The sequence below is a fragment of the Anomalospiza imberbis genome, chromosome 2, assembly GCF_031753505.1.
Source record: "Anomalospiza imberbis isolate Cuckoo-Finch-1a 21T00152 chromosome 2, ASM3175350v1, whole genome shotgun sequence".
NCBI lineage: Eukaryota > Metazoa > Chordata > Aves > Passeriformes > Viduidae > Anomalospiza > Anomalospiza imberbis.
The window spans coordinates 40,848,978-40,865,630 of NC_089682.1; the positions used below are offsets into that span (position 1 = coordinate 40,848,978).

The 16,653-nt window shown below is 37.9% G+C and overlaps 1 protein-coding gene across 9 annotated transcripts in view; it reads right to left on the minus strand.

Moving 5' to 3' along the window:
* SAMSN1 (SAM domain, SH3 domain and nuclear localization signals 1) overlaps positions 1-16,653 on the minus strand; it is a 161,219-nt gene that overhangs the window by 70,520 nt on the left and 74,046 nt on the right. For 5 of the 9 annotated variants that reach the window (XM_068180622.1, XM_068180624.1, XM_068180621.1 and 2 more), the window contains 2 exons: positions 11,417-11,553; positions 2,679-2,816 (listed from right to left, as the gene is read on the minus strand). In XM_068180622.1, the coding sequence (XP_068036723.1) occupies positions 2,679-2,816; positions 11,417-11,440 (162 nt within the window). In that variant the 5' untranslated portion in view covers positions 11,441-11,553. Of the gene's footprint in view, positions 1-2,678; positions 2,817-11,416; positions 11,570-12,844; positions 12,959-16,653 lie in introns of those variants that run through there. The other 4 variants (XM_068180623.1, XM_068180625.1, XM_068180629.1 and 1 more) reach the window with 4 other exon arrangements.

The window sequence follows — 16,653 nt, forward strand, 5'->3', positions numbered from 1 at the left end:
AGCCAACCATTTAAAGATTAGCTCGAGTCCATACCTACTTAGCAGTGCACTTATATACGTGCATTACTGGATAATGATGGATGGCTAAATGGAGCCAATAATGTCCTGAATTTATCATGCTGCGGGGGCTGCCCTGCAGCCTGGAACCGAGTGACGGAATTAAAAATGGGAGAGAAGTACAAATGGGCTCACTTAATAAGCTTAACGGCTTCATCCAAGGTGTAGCTGTAATAACTCACAGGCCAGAAATAGCAGATAAGATTACACACAGGCCTCTGGCCTTAGCCACATTTTTCCACATGTCTTACTGCCAACACGTCATCACTAATCTTGTTTTCTGTTTCTAGAAAGTATTTTATAAATAATCATGTTGATTCTACAGCCAGCACAGTGACGCAGCATCCAGACATTATTTTTAGTTAAGTGCTCAGCTTAAAACTTTTATTTTCTCTTAAAGCAGAAAATAAAACCTGGAACCAGCCTTGGGAAGCTTTTTGTTAGCATCTAATGAGCCAAGTGTGCCTACGCCATTTAGTGTTGTTTTTATTGAGAATGAACTTTTTAGCTAATGATGAACAAATGTGCCATCACCATAATATCTCCTTTAAGAAAACAAAAATACATGATAAGAGGTAGCAGAAATCAAAGTGTTTCTTCTATTTGGTGTGATACATGTACCTTCATGGACCATGCAGTGCTACCCCACAAAAAACTAAGCAATGTGAAAGATGTTTTGCTACATTTTGTTCAGATTAATGTATGGGATTTTCTATCCTACACCAGTAGCAAATCTGCTTCTGCAGACTGGCTCAAGGAAAACAAAATTCTTTACTGGATATGTTGATTATTTTTCTTCAGCTAAATAATTTATGAAGCCTATGTCTAACCCAATACAATAAAAATTCTGAAGATGATGACACATAAAAAGCAGAATAAAGCAAGAAAAAGCAAGAAACAGCTGATGTAAACAACCACTGCAGTTTTAAGTCTTAGTTTTACACATTGTGAAAACCATAGCTGAGCACAGTCCTATGGGCGTTTCTTTACCATACCTTGAGAAAATAAAGGACAATTTCTCCTAGATTTCTATTGTAAAGTACATTAGGATATCATATGTCCTATTCTGGCTACAAACCAAAAAACAAACCTGCCCTTTTAATTTTCATTTTATGTTGCCTAAATACTGCTTCTAACAGATGAACATCTATTGGCCAGGGAAATATTAGTGTAGCAGTCATTGAATATTAAGTTGGTTTGGAGCCACGGCAAAGGGGGAAAAGACTGAATACAAGTAGGAACTGTACTCTGATGTTCATCTTTGGGCATGTAGAATGGCATGCATTACACAAATACAAATAACTAGAGCTTCCCACAGTGAGCATCCAGTCAAGCTAGGATGAGGTTCCGGCCATATTTCACAACCACAATTGTGCACTCTTAACTGGAACATTGTAGAGGTAGCTCATTCTTACAGTGACAAGGCCACAGCCTGGTAATGGGGAAAACCCTGTCACTCAAGAGAGCATCTCCCACCTATTGCAGGAAAATTAGAACACAGGGACATTTCAGAGCCCAGGCTCATAGATCTTTGATGATGCTGTGAGGAATCATCTTGAGATCTCTGCACTGCTACACTTTCAAAACCAGGACCATTATTTACAGTCCCAAGGTGATTATGTGGAAGAGAGGGACATGCACAGAGTGAGATAGTTACAGCAGATGGGTCTGAGAACAAGTTGTTTTCAGTCCTTTAGGAATTTAACAAGTGCATGCCACAATTCCCCCAGGCATTCTCCCATCCCACCAGCTCCAGCACTTTCTCCAAGCAAATCCTGTGTGCAAAGCTGCTGTGTGATATTGCAACACCAAAGGGCCAGCAGACTCATAGGTACAAGGTACCTAACCCAGAGTGCATGTGGGTGAAACTTGGCACAATATCTGAAGGGAAGTCTCCTCTGAATGATGAACATCCTGTTTTCCCCTTCATTCAATCACCAGACTGCATCTTACATTGAAATAGAAACAGTAATTATAAGCAAAGGCACATTGCAAAGCAGAGAACAGAGAATCTGAAATAAATAAGATTATGAAATTCAATATACCATGTTAAAGTATTTGTCATAGCATCATCTATTATACCAATGACATGCAAATAAGAAAGGATTAACTAGGGTAACATCATTTAGGAAGGGGAAAAAAAGCCCAGAAGACAACCTTCTTCACATGTTTGCCTAATGAGGTTTTGTAAAATGTCAAGTTTATTCCAGAGGCCATCAGTTACAAAATTCATTCAACTCACACTTTAGAAATGCATTTTTTTGTATTAACAAAAAGGACAACCAAAGACAGTGTTAGTATATTCTTTAGAAACAAACCATACCAATAACTGTAACCAGAGCTTCATACACTGTTACTTGCAAAGAGAAATTCCCCTGTCCAGTGCAGCTGCACTAACCTCCCTTTGCTGCTTGCTGCAGAGAAACTCATGACCTGCTTTTCAAGTGTGCTGGACAGGAATCAGGTCATTGGCTACAGAGATGAGATGTGAACAGTGGCTCTGAGGAGCCTAAATAGTTCAAACTGGCAGATAAGCCAGCAGAACACACACGTGCCCACGTACACAGCAATAGTTTTTTTTGCAAAATGCATTGCATGCTTTGCAATGAAATGTTACTTACCAAAGACATAGCCCTGTCAGGTGGCCCACAGTTTCCATGTGTGCTCACTGGAGTGCTAGCCTGGCTTTCAAGAGTAGTTGTATCCTTGGCTTCCTGATGTTCTGGGACAGGCTCATACAAGCTGTCCATCGAGCCCTCCTAAAATACATTTAAACAGAGATGAACACTTGCAAATATATTCAATTAACTGTAATTTAAAAAGGAAGATGTTTGCGTGATTTGCATAATGGAATGTGTTTTACCTCCCCCGTCTTTTGAAATCCTTTACTTAGATTTTTTCTCTAAAAAGGCATATAGATGTTAAGTTTAGTAAGCACCAAATGCTGGAGTTCACAGTATCATGACTTAGACACCACAGATTGCCATGTTAAAGCTGAGGGTATAGTAAAAATTAATATTATTTGCTCAGAAGGAATAAAACCAAGTGCATATCTCCTACTGAACAGTACATGAAAATTCCTGTGAAAACTATGAAAACCATATACCATGAAAACTTTTATATGAATCCTAAAAATGTTTTCTAGCTAGTACTTCTACATAGGAAAAAAAAAAAGTTAATTTCATGCAAAAAGATAACTGCATTACTTCAAAATTGAGAGGAACAATGTTGCCAGCACCCCGAATTGGACAATTATGGTTTAGGCCCCCAAAATAATGATAATGGCTAGAATTAAAAATTTTATTTGCACTCAAATTTTTGAACTCTGTGTTTTAATGCACATGTAAGCTTCTTTCTACCCAACCACCAGGAATATAAACATTTTAATAAAAACTAAGATTTTCACATTTATCCCATGACTCCAAGAGCTAGGATTACATATACACACTGCCATTTCATAATTCAAGAGTAAAGTGAAAGCAGATGGCAAAACTAAAGACACTCTAACTGATGATCCTAAATTTTAGATGTTGCCATTTTGATCTGCACTGAATATTTTCCCAATGAATTTTGATTAGTAATTTTAACTGCATTAATTAAGGAATAAATCAAATCTATAGCAGTGTGACTTTCAGCAGAGCAACACCATTGAAATTAACATAGTATATTATTATTTAAAGGCATTTGTTCCTTTAGTACAGAAGATAAACACAGATGTATATTTGAAATTATATTATTAATATATAAAGCTTTACAGGCAATATTTTTGAGTGGTGGAGCAGCAGTTCAAAGACATGACTAATTTTTGCAAGCACAATGTTTATCAATGGATATTTATTTGCCTCAGTCTGCTAGAATCTTGATAAACCAAAATAAATATTTTTGGAGAAATATTTCATGGTGAACTTCTTGAAAATACTCAAGTTATATACTTGAGCCTATTCTAGGAACTAATGAGTTAATGCTTCCTGGGAAATTGGTGCCTAGTTTATGAAACACATGGAAATGCTGAACATCCAGCTGAGCCTGGGTTTTGACAGCAACTGCATTTTTTTTTTATTACTACATTTATTTTTTATCACTGTAAGTATTTTGCTGTATAGCAATGATGGCTCAGCCTCCCCATCTGAAGTTGTGGATGGAGCACTTCTAGACAAAAGTGATGGGTTTAAAAACTTGTTGCACACTTCCAGAGTTCTGCAATGTGAAATGCAAACATCTACTTCCCCCTCAATAGGGAATAAAACACAACTTTGGTGAAAAGACTATTTAATGAAGAGATGGAAGCATAGAATAGAACTCATGTGAAAGAGAGAGTATGAGAGAGCTAAAAAGGGAGAGACAAGATAGGATAGGAAGCAGTGAAAAGAGCGAGTGGTGGGGGGAAGGAAAAGGGTAAGAAAATACACCAAAAGGATACAGAAAGAGGTGGGGGAGAAGTGGGGAAGAGAGCAAGCATAAGAGAGGGAGGAGAGAAGTAACTAGAGAAATGGAGAAAGAGTGTAATGGGGAGCATGTGAGAATTAGTGCTTGAAAGAGGAAAAATATGAGAACGAGCCCAAGCAAGAAAGAGCTCTTGTGTGAGAAAGATGGAGTTCAAGGGTGTGAGAAAGGGTGAGCACATAAGAAAAAGACAAAAAAAAAAGTGTTCAGAAAAAACAGCAGGTCCATGTGAAAGAGTGAGGGCACAAGGAGTAGGATGTGCATGAAGAATTGCCAGGGCATGAGGAAGAGGATGCATGCAAGTGGAGCACATGGGAAAGCACAACTGCTGTAAGAAAGAACTCAAGAAAAATAAAGTGCACAAGGAAGAGCCAGCACACAAAACAGGGAGCGAGGGGAGGAGAAAGAAAGAGATGAGGTAGCAAGGGAGAGCCAGGGAATGTGTGAAAGTGAGAGGAGCTGTGAACAAGAGCGGGAGAGGACAAGAAAGAGAGCATGAGACAGATATTGGATGAGAAGTAAAGCTTTCCTGAGGAAGAATGATCATAAGGGACTTGAAAGGTTGTGAGTGCAGCAGGAAGCACAGGAGTGTGTGGACAGTAAGCACATGGGAAACAGCAAGTGAAGGTGAAGAGCCAGGGAATGAGAAAGAGTGAGCACATGAGAGGGAGGGCACCACAAAGATCAAGTGCAGGGAAATGAGCAAGGGTGTGACAAAGGAAAGCAGACGTGTGGGAAAGGGTGGCCACAAGAAAGGAAAGCAAAAGATAAAGCCCATGGTGTGTGGGAGCATGGTTGCAGGGGAAACTGCCAGCATGTGCAAGGAGGGTGCTGGAAAGAGGGAAGTCACAAGAGAAGTGAGGCCACAAAAATGGGGAGCACTCCAGAAAGGGAATGTGCAAGAAATAAAGAGGGAGCAAGCACAAGGAGAAGGGCAGAGAAACTGAGTGGGAAAGCAAGCATCAAGGTTTGAAAATGGTTAAGCACAAGGTCATGAGAAAGAGTGTGAGGGCACAAGAAAGGGAATGTAAGTGAAATCAAGGTGTGAGAAAAAGAGAGGGCATGAGAAAGTATCCCTGCATGAAAGAAAGAGTGAGATGTGAGAAAGGACGTGTTCACACGTGTTCACAAGATAGATTAAGAAAGCAAATAAAAAAGAGCAAGCCCACATCAGAGGGAATGCTCACTTTCTCACGAGTGCTTTTTCACTCGTGAGAAAGCAGGAGGGCACCGGAAAGAGTCGTGCAAGAAAGGCCAGGGTTGAAGGCAGGAGAGCAGGACAGCACACGAAGGAAAGCACAAAGGGTAGAGCAAGGGTGCAAGAAAAGCACCATCATGAGAAAGGGCAAGTGCTTGGGAAAGGAAGTGTGCAATGAAGCACAAGCACACACAAACAAGGCTGCAAGAAAGTGCACGTGTGCGAGAAAGACCAGAAAGAGAGTGTGAGAAAAAAGGAGAAAGAACATGAGAAAGAGAGTGTGCTGGGAAAATATGGCAGGCAAAAAAAACCCCAGCAAACACAAGGAAGCAAGAGTGGGGGCATGAGAAGAAGGGAGTGCGAATAGAATAGAGAAGAAGAGTGATGAAAAGATGGTGAGCAAAAGAGAAATTGTTCAAGAAAGAGAAGGCATGTGCAAGAAGGGAGAGTGCAGGCAGGAGAGACAGTGAGAATGAGGTTGTGAGGGAAGAGGTGAGGTCATGAGAAGGGAGGAGACAGTGCAAGGCCACGAGAAAGAGGGGCTGTGAGGAAGGGGATGAGAAAGAGCAGGACAGCTTGTGAGAAAGAGTGAATATGTGAGAAATGGTGGACAAGAAATCCTTGTGACAAACAGAGCTCTCAGGAAAGAAGGAGAAAGGGTGCAAGAAAGTGAGTGCCAGGGCATGAGATTGAGTGGCCATGAAGTATTAAGCAAGGGAGAAAGGGCATGATGGTGCAGTAAAGAGAGTGAGGTCACATGAAGAGAGAAAATGGGTGAGAGAGCAGAATCACAGGTTCTAGACAAAAAGGATGAGTTTAAAACCTTTCCAGGATGCAATGTAAAATGTAACCATGTACTTCTCCCTCAACAGGGAATAATACGTGGCTTTGTTGAAGTAAGGGAGAAGCATAAAGAGAGCTCATATGAAAGAGAAGCATGAAGAAGATAAAAAGGGAGAGAAAAGGCAAGGAATGGTGAAAGGAGAGAGTGGGGGGAGAATTAAAAGATAAGAAAGGGACACAAAAGAAGATGGAGTAAAGAGAGGAAGGGAGGCTTTTGTGGGCTCAGCTAAGCACAGACACAAGAAAGAATAAGAAAATATAACAGATAGGGAAAGGATGTGAAAGAGGACAACCAGGAAAGCAAGTGCAGGAAAGAAAACTCACACAAAAAAACAGAAAAGTGAAAAGGAGAGCACCCAAAAAATAGAAAATACATCTTCAGTTTTCAAAATTGCTTTCTATACTTTATAAGAGTATATTTTCCTTGTAGTAATTGCCTTTCTTTGAGGGCAACTCAAAGTATTTAACTGAAATTGAAATATTCTTGCTCCTTTCTATTTTTTTTATTTTACAGTTATGTCTACTTTTATACCAAAACCTGCCAAGTCAGTAAAGTTTTTTCATTTCATATGTTAATTCTTTTAGTAGTCCTGAACATAGTAAACATCACAGATGAAAATGAGAGATAGCAGAATGAAATATGAACTTAATTCTGGAGTAGTTAGCACATTTTCTTTATCCTACATAGAATAAGAAAGCTTTCTGAAGCTCTTTGCTTCAGGAGTTTTAGGGGAAAAACATCCAAAATATTCCAGTTCAGATCTAGAGGAAAATAACTGCCTACAGCTCTTTGCTTTTCATGATATTATTATCATCATGGCATGCAGAGACTAGGTTGATCATAAGGTAGAGAAAGAGCATTTAGTAATGCAGCCAGGTAATTTTCTATCCCAGGTTTAGAGGTGGAACCCTGTGTATGGTGGGATGATAGCAATCCAGCTAAAAGGAACAAGGGCTATATAGAGATGATTACATGGGAAGCACTACAAAGTTCAACCACTTAGCGCTCTTCTAATCACATGCCACTTTAGAGGAAGGTCTTTCCACATTCAGCCAATCCTTCTTTGGTAAAACATATTTTTAAGTCCAGTCCATTCCTAAGTACCATCATGTCCCACTAGTCATAGCAGCATTAGCACCTTTCTATGGTTTCTTTAACATAGAGGCTCCATCTAATTCACAATTCATCCACTACATCACTTTTATTAATACTTATTCTCTCTGCATTTTGCACTATAGAAACATTAGCTTTAAGTGCCAAGGGCTTTTTCAGTTTATAACATTAGATGTAATACGTTTTACATTGTGCTGTCAGCACATCTTTAAACCAACAATCAAAATAAAACATAACTAGTCCAATGCTACTGAAAAATCACTAAGAGGATTAGACTTTCACTCAGTATTTAACTACACATTTTACTAACAAAAGTGGTGGTTAGAAAGGCACCATATGTGAAAGAAATAGACAAATGAAAGGGATCTTGTTTGGCTTAAATCCTAAGACCAGTGCTCAACTTGAATAATTGATCTGAACCATGCTGTAAATAGGAGTGTCGCAGCCTTTCTCTACTGGCCTTCTTATACAGGTTTCTGCTGTGCTTTCTTATGAAAACTTTACTGAAGGGCAGGGGTTGTGAGCATAAGTCAGGATAGGTTTAATAGATACTCTTCCAGGTGAATTGGTGCTAACGCTAACACTCATATCCTTGATATTAGAGAGCCAATTTAGGAAAATAATGCAGGAAAAAATTCTACCTCAACTAAAGGAATTCACAGTTCAATAATAAATTTCATTTATCAGACTTGTAGGATTCTGATATTTATTAGGCAGTGTATCAAAACAGGTGGTTTGGCAACATAATTTCTTGCAATTCATACAAAAGCAGTGCTTTATTTGGGACTTTCTCTGTATATTGTCTGCAATACAAAGAGTATTGTTCTGATTCAATTGTCTGACATGCTAAACACCATGAGATGGAAAAGACACTACAAATTTAGGGTCTACGGTTGACCTTTTAACATAATATATCTACAAAAAAAAAAAAAAAAAAAAAAGAAGAGACATTTACCCTGTTGATCATTTTGTAAATGGAAAAGGGACAAAAGGGACACAAGGTTTTGAAGGAAAACCTAATTTGCCTGCAAATCTCTTGAGAACAAGGCAATGAGTCTGATGAGAAAAATAATCTCAGTTGAGAAACCGAATAATTCTTAAGTCAACTGAGGACACAAAGTACTCCTGAGGAAACACCTCATGCTGGAGCACTCATACTAGAAGATCAGAGGACTCCCAGGTGGTGACAGATTGGAATAATTCCTGTTTGTCTCACTGGGAAAGGGAGACTCCAGTTCAGGCTCTGAAGCCTCATCACACTCATATTGCGATTATTATGTGTCTCCAGCCTCCACATCACCACTTGCTAGACTGGCCCATAACACTGTGTCTCATGCTAGAACTATGTCTCAGTTTTATGGACAGGTATGAAAGCAAACACAAATTAAAATTCAATCGTATGAACAGATGTTCCTCTAACGACCTGGCTGTTCCACCACTTTGGATCAGCCAGAAGTCTGGTTAAACAGAATATTACAGTCGTTCTCGTAGGTTGTAGATAACTTCAACCACTATACTCCTATACTCTACCCCTACTATAGGGTAGAAAGGCATTTTCTGAGCTATAAACCAGTGTATTTTAACATATGCATATGCACACATAAGTACACACAGGCACACACTTTTGCAGTCTGAAATCTTGTCAGTCAGTCTACAGGAGATAAATACTTCCATGAGAATATTAATTCTTTTGTACAGCTCTTTTTGTTCTGTCAATAGTCTGAATTTCTCTTCCACAGTTGCAGGTTTAGTTGCTCCAGATGTTCACTCAATGTAAATCAACCATGATTTCTATTCCTTGGTGGCTATTTGCTTCTACTGAGGAACTCTCTCCCCTAGCACATTTAAACATTGCCTTTGAATCCTAATTATGTTGTTGCTGTTCATTATTTCTGGCTTGACTCCCTTGAAAGGAAAAATACCCTTATATTGATACTACAACTACTTTGTAGCCAGCCTCTCCATGGCCACAGGGTAAAAGTGGCCCGTGCACATACTTGGATCCCCAGCTCATTTCCTGGCTAGACAATCTGATTGCTGAAAGCAACTGCCCCATGTCACAGGCACAAGGAGGACTGCACAGGGCTCTTCCTTTTATGAAACCCATTAATGACCTATAAATTATCTTTAGATATTGATAACTTGTGTGGTGTTTTGCTGGGTGAGCAGAAGATTACCAAAGCAGACAGAATAGCTCCCGTGTAAAGCTTGCAAAGAAGGGAGGTTATCTTCTTAGCAGCAATCTTTAAACAGAACTAATTATTTCATTACAGAAACTATCATAGCACCAGCTTTCACTTGTCTGAACCATCCATTATCAGCAGTCATTGCCTCTCCCACAGAAACCCTGGGTGCTGCATACCGAGTTTAACAGGGAAACTGGAACTTGACCTACTGTCACCCACACAATCTACCTGACATTTCATCTAAATGTTGGTTTCTCTACCAATACAAGGCTCAACACCTTTTTTTAAAAGTGAACTACTTAGAAAACAAGAAGCTGCTCCAACAGAACAGTAAAATACTGATAGAGCAGTTCTTTCCCAAAGAACTTCTGAAATGAGTATTTTCAAGCTGTTACAGATTGTACCACAAAGCCATTGTTAACTTTGTACAAATACATAGGCATTCACAATAAACTATGATCAAAATTGTCACTGAGTTCCCAGGAAATTTTTTTTTTGAGTGACTCTTGTCACAGATTCCTGAAATACCAGTGCATTTTACTTTAAGTACAAGCCAGCTTTTAATCCTTATGATCTGGAAAATACCAGGACTATGCACTAAGATAGTATTAGCAAGCAGGAGCAACGATTTACACAAAGCAGTTGCCCTATTTGAGTTTGTATTAGTGCAGCTTGAATATTGATTTTTATTGTTCTTTCCAAATGTATGGGAAAGATACACTAAACATCAGGACAAAAGATGAAAAATGGGCAAACAGATCTACTGTGCTGCATAAATACAGCAAATATACTCAGCTAATTACCATTGCTAATACTGGGCATTGTTATTGGCAGATGGTTAAGCTCTTAAAACAGAAACAGTTTCTGTGGATTATCTATCCTGATTTACCTGTTCATTCTGAGCAGTTGCCTTGGGGCAAGGAAAGAGAAGGGGGAAAAGAAAAGAAAAAAAATCCCAAAAACCAACCAACCAAAACAAACAAGCAGAAAGTGCAAAAAAGCAAAACCAACTAAAAGAGGGTCTTAAGTCCTCATCTGTGTGCAAATAGTGCCATGACTAAATTATCCCTGATGACTATGTTCTCATGTTTGGCTAATAGAACTATTGCTTGAAAAGTTCTAGCTGTTCTCCCATACTACTGAAGAAGGAAAAAAGGATACTATTATCTAAAAAAAAAAAAAAAAAAAAAGCCTAGTATAAAACAAATTATAACATACATCTATTTAGTAATTTTATCTTACTTCTGAGGTGTTTTACCATATTTGGATTAAATGCCCATGACTAAACTGGCATGTTTTTGCAATAGTCCCAGATAGTGCATGGCACATTTATTATACATTCTCTGCTTTATATTTTTACTGAATCATATTTTGCTACATACAATTTCCTATACAAAAACTCCTTTATCTAGGCTAGAGAGACTCACTGTTGTTATACAACCCTTGCATTGTTTGTGATATAAACCCTTCATTATTTTTCATAAAAGCACACCCACCAGCTCAGTTTATAAACTCAGTAACCCACTTAAAAAAAACAAAACAAAAACAAAAACAAAAACGTGTGTGCACACTTACCAGAGAAAAACAGAAAAGATTCATGTTGGTATTGAGATCCACTCCAGCACCCTAAAATTCTGCTCCACAAACTCCTGCTGCACAATGCAGTTCCTTCTTGCTCTCCCAGCTGTTTGTACATTTCTCCCTGGAGATTACTGCAAGATAAAATCCCTGCAATAATCCACTGGATTCAGAGCCCATTATCAAATGAGACAGGCTTCCCCAGGCCAATACAAACTGTTTTCTGAATTAAAGAGCAGTGTTTACTAGCAAAACAAAAGCACGGTCTGAATGATTTTCATGAACTCAGAAAATGCTCTCTTGCAGGCTGTTTTTCTATTAAAGTTTATCATCTAAGAGGAATAAAACTTTTTCTGTCTGAGACTATTGGCACATGCAACCAACTCCAAGGCAAATCTTCTCAATTTACTGAGATTATCAAAAGGCAGAAATTCTCAATAAATGCTGGTTTCCTATACACATGAATTAATATACAAAATTCAGCAATTATTAATGATTACATTATGAATGGAACCTTCTTACTTACAGTTCTTGGGAAAAAAAAACAAACCTTGTGAGTCCCAAACAAATTACTGAAAATACTCACAACCAACCAATCAAAAAGCAAGCAAAAACCTCAAATTGTACACTTGTACTCTAAAATATAGTTACCAAACTGCTACCTAACATGTTGATTGCTTGATGATGAAGATTAGGATTAAATCAATTTTGCCATTTGAAAACTTGGCAAATATGGAAAATAAAAATATTGGGAGTGGTTAAAGCTGATCTATGGGTTATAGTGAGAGGTATTATAATGTATACAGACAAGCAAACAAAGGAGAAGTGATTGTAGGGAAAAACCCTTGTCTATGTCATTAGCTGGTATAAACCAGGAAAATTCCATCACCCATGGCGGAGTAGAACAGTCTAACAAAGAATTGATGCTGAAAAAGTACTGTCAGTCTCATTTTTTACAGATTACGAAATACCTGAAATTTGACTGTGTTTGGAATAATATTGCCCACCAACCCACAATTAATTTCCCATAAATTAATTTCCGACAGCTTTTATGTGAATGGTATGAAATTTGATTACATGAACAAGGAGCAATTGGTACTGAAGAGAGAAGCTGAAATTCATCACAAATGGAGAGGCAGTGTCATTTGGTGACCATGATCCTGATTTCCTTTCTTTGGGCCCACAGCTTCATATTTGTAAAGGAGAGGCAGCTCTTTCATTACTCCCACTTCTCACTGTTTCAGTTTATTCTAGTAATTTTGTAGTCTGAATCTGCATCCCAGCAAATCTGAAATGTCTGCACTTTGACAGGATAAATACATTTTAACACAAGTTAATTTCTATCAAGAGCAAAACCCAAACAAGGCTCACACAAACAAATGCAAGTAAGATTCAGGATTTTAAAAGGAAAAATCTTTAACTTACACTTTTCCAATTTGCTGTAAAGTATGTAAAAGTTTTCTTGGAGGTTTTTCTCAGGCCTCCTTTTCAGTTATATTTTCATGTTGGTTTCATATATTAGTAAAGTAGAGCTTTATGATAAATGTTATCATTTAGAAGCAAATTAATGAGAGATTTCTCATTTACTCCTTCTATAAACTTGAGGACTAGTAACAGATTTTGTCAATTACCACCTAGTGACACAAAAATAGACATTTGAGAGACAAGCTTGCCACAGATGGGCTTGCATTTGCTTTATGGCTCACTTGCTAGTTTTCTTGTGAGGGAGCAAGTACTCATCCTTCCTGTGCCTCAGGTTCTCCAGCTGGAAAAATGAAGCTACCAGCAGAAACCTCATGTGCAGAGCACTATGAAAGTAATGACCAAAAGCACCCTTTCCAGCTACAAAGAATTAATTACTTTTTTTTTAATGCCTATTTACAGTAATAGCTATCTGGAAAACTCCAGAAAGACTGAAGAGCTAGTAAAATGAAAATAAGTAACTCAGGGGGAATGTGTCTTCCATTCAGACTGATTTAATTTCTTGATTTTGGGATGTAGCTTTAGAGGTGATTTGGCTATTTACTCTAAAACATTAAGGAAGAAGTTGCTTGATTTTATACTGCAGATTCTCAAGGTAAGAGTTACCAAAAGGACAGACCTTAAACTAAGCTATTAAGTTTTCATTTTGCCTATATTTGTAGACATGCAGAACAGAGAATAATTTAAGAATAAACATTAAAATAGAAAAAGCAGCCTGTACCTACAGTTACAGATACACATATATGGCAAGGAAACTGTGTAGGAAGGCAAAAATGCACATTATGACATGGTTTTGGGTACTGTCAGTAGTAAAACTCTTCTTATGAAAAAGTAGCACTTCGGATGTTTATTATTCACTGATACAACTTTCTGTAAGGGTCAAGTTTGTTGATAGGCCTAAACTAGAGATGACATTAGACTACTAGATAAATCACAAACTGTAAGGAAACACCCACCAGAATAATTAAAATAAGAAGCAACAGATTATTATCAGGATGAATAATAAAAATAAAATACTCAGCAAGAGTTCATAATGCCATTTGACACCACAGCTCTCTGTGGAAAGAATTTGAGCTTTGAGAATAATTAAAAAACAGTAACTAAATAGATCAAATTTGAAAGTAATATCAGTGTTGTGACCTCTATGTATATTTTATCTGTTATAAATAGTGCATTTTTCTGCAGCAGTAGCATAACAGAACAGCAAACCCACTATAATTAAGGGGACATGAAAAAGTTTTATATCAAATAGTTGAACCTTCACTTCCCAGTTTTAATCTTGCATTACAGTTAGGATTTAATTCTCTTTCATCACTGCTCCATGATTTCTGTATGCTTGGGGATGTATCCTCAAAAAAAAAAAGAAAAAAAATGTCACACAAATTGAGACTTTCGTATATTGAGTTGTCTATTCCTGCACAATGAATAGACTTCATAGCTGAGATCTCAAGGCATCCTTGGCTTTTTCAGGAGACTGGATTTCAGCTGTGTGCTCACAGTAAGTGCCAGTCCATAATCTAACATGGCATACGAGCAGTAAAGGTCGAGCTATGGTGCAGGTACTCTCAACTGAGCCCTAGCTCCAGGCTCCCCTTCTAATGACAGCCACTCTACTGGTGCAGTTTCATGTGCCACTGGAAGAACTCAGCAGGGCTGTGTGTTTCACAGATTTCTTTGTGTGATGGACAAAGATAATGTATTAGTAGTTGTTAACTTGGACACATTTCAGTAAATATGGAAATAATATTTACTCCTATTTTCTTCCTCCTCCAGTTTTTCCTCTTATAGCATATCAATCCTTAATTAAATTTTACATCTAGTTGTCTTCTGATCATCATTTATTTGTCATCTGAATGTTTTCATACAGGTTTAAAATTAAAAGCAAGAAGGCTACTGCTGCTTGTAGGCTGAGTAGTCACATTTCTATACTCACTCCACATAAAAGGCTGAATTATTACTTTATTATAATTTCAAAGTAAACATAGTGCATTGGTATTATCTTAGTGGGAAGTTCAGAAATTAAGTCAGAGGCTTCCCTCTTGCTGTCCTGTCTCTTTGGAGAGAAGAATTTCAGCACTTCCTTTTAGCCAGTGCCTACTCCACACCCCACTTACTCCCTGACATGTGAGGGCAATTCCATCGGTGCACACTGGATAAAACCCCTGCCTCCTTACAGGTCCTCCTGTTCCCTTCCAACAGGCAGATGACAAAGCAGTTCTGTGCAGAGCTTTGTGATACAACCCAGGGCCAAGTGCGCCATGAGAAGCCCCTGTCTGAACCTGGGAGACTTCTACTGTAAGACAAGTTTAACATTTTCTGTCATGCACATCTCCTGAAGACACTCTGAATGGTAGAAAGCTCCATTTCAGACCACAAACACAGCAGAGTCTCTAAGACAGAGCTACTAACATTTGATATTCCTGAATCAGATGTTCCAATCAGTGGATCTAAATTACATCTACTTAATAGTTTGGAAAGGACCCATGAAGTGCCAACTAAAAATCTGATTCCTTAAATGGTATTGATTTTTTTTTTCTTTTAGAATCTCCTTCAATTTAGAGGCAGCTTCTTCATTTCCTCCTTTTACATTCAGCAGCTAATTAAAAATTGGTAAGGGAAAAGCTTCCCAATCCTTCTCACCTCTGCCAAATTGCAATAGTCTGCTCCTCCTCTGAAAAGGAAATGTTACAGATGCAGGGATCAATTCAATACAGCAGTTTTTACACCTTTGCAACAAGAATTTTCAACAGAGTTTAGCTCAGTTGGTGATTATTTTAATCTTACTCAACATAAATTGCTATAACATTTACTTCACCCCAGAAAATCAAGCAAATAAAGACAGGAAGAGCCAATATTCCTTAACTCAAAATCAAATAGGCAAGTAAAATGCTTTCACAGTTTCCAGGATCCAAGGGAAACTCTGTGCATATTAAAGTCACTGGCAAAATTCCCATCAAATTCTCTGCAATCAGAATTTCATGCACCTTCTCCTGCTAACTGATCACATTTAATCACAGCATCATAAAAGCCCATGGTGTTTTCCATGTGATTCATTGTAACATCCAGCTATTCCTTGAGACTAACCTCCTTTTCAGGTTAAATAACCACATTGCTCTTTCCCATGATCCAAAAGATTTGATTTTGTTTTTCGGAGCATTTATATTTTAATGAAAGGAAAAACTGCATCTCTGTTTTAGAGAGGAAATGTATATTTCCTAAACAGGAGGGCCAAATCCTCTGCTCTATAATTTACAGAAACTCAATGAATCACCCCCACACATTCTTTATTGCTATCTAGCACTATACTGCAATTTAGAGTGAAAACTGCTAACTTCTATCATCAGGTCAATTTATGTATTATCAGACAAAACTGATGTCTACAGTGAATTATGGGTATAGGAGTCATTATCTTCCCAGAGCACCTTGAAAACGAGATGTCTAATCTCAGTAATGTAAGTTTCCTGGTTAAATAAATCCCTTGTGCTTAGTAATTCTATGCATTTATAGAAAAGATGTCACCCCCACACACCTCCTTAGACTTTAAAAAACATTTTAAATCCTCAAGGGGATTTGAATCCTCACTAAACAGAATTGATTTCTGTCCTTACTACTTAGTATTCTTAATCACAGAGTTCATGCTTTTTTTGTTATGTAATGGATTGGGAAATTCAAAGAACTGTTTTGCAAACATTCAGTTTTCCATCACCCCACTTCCCTTTTACTTTGATGGCTTTTTTTTTTTTTTTTTTTTT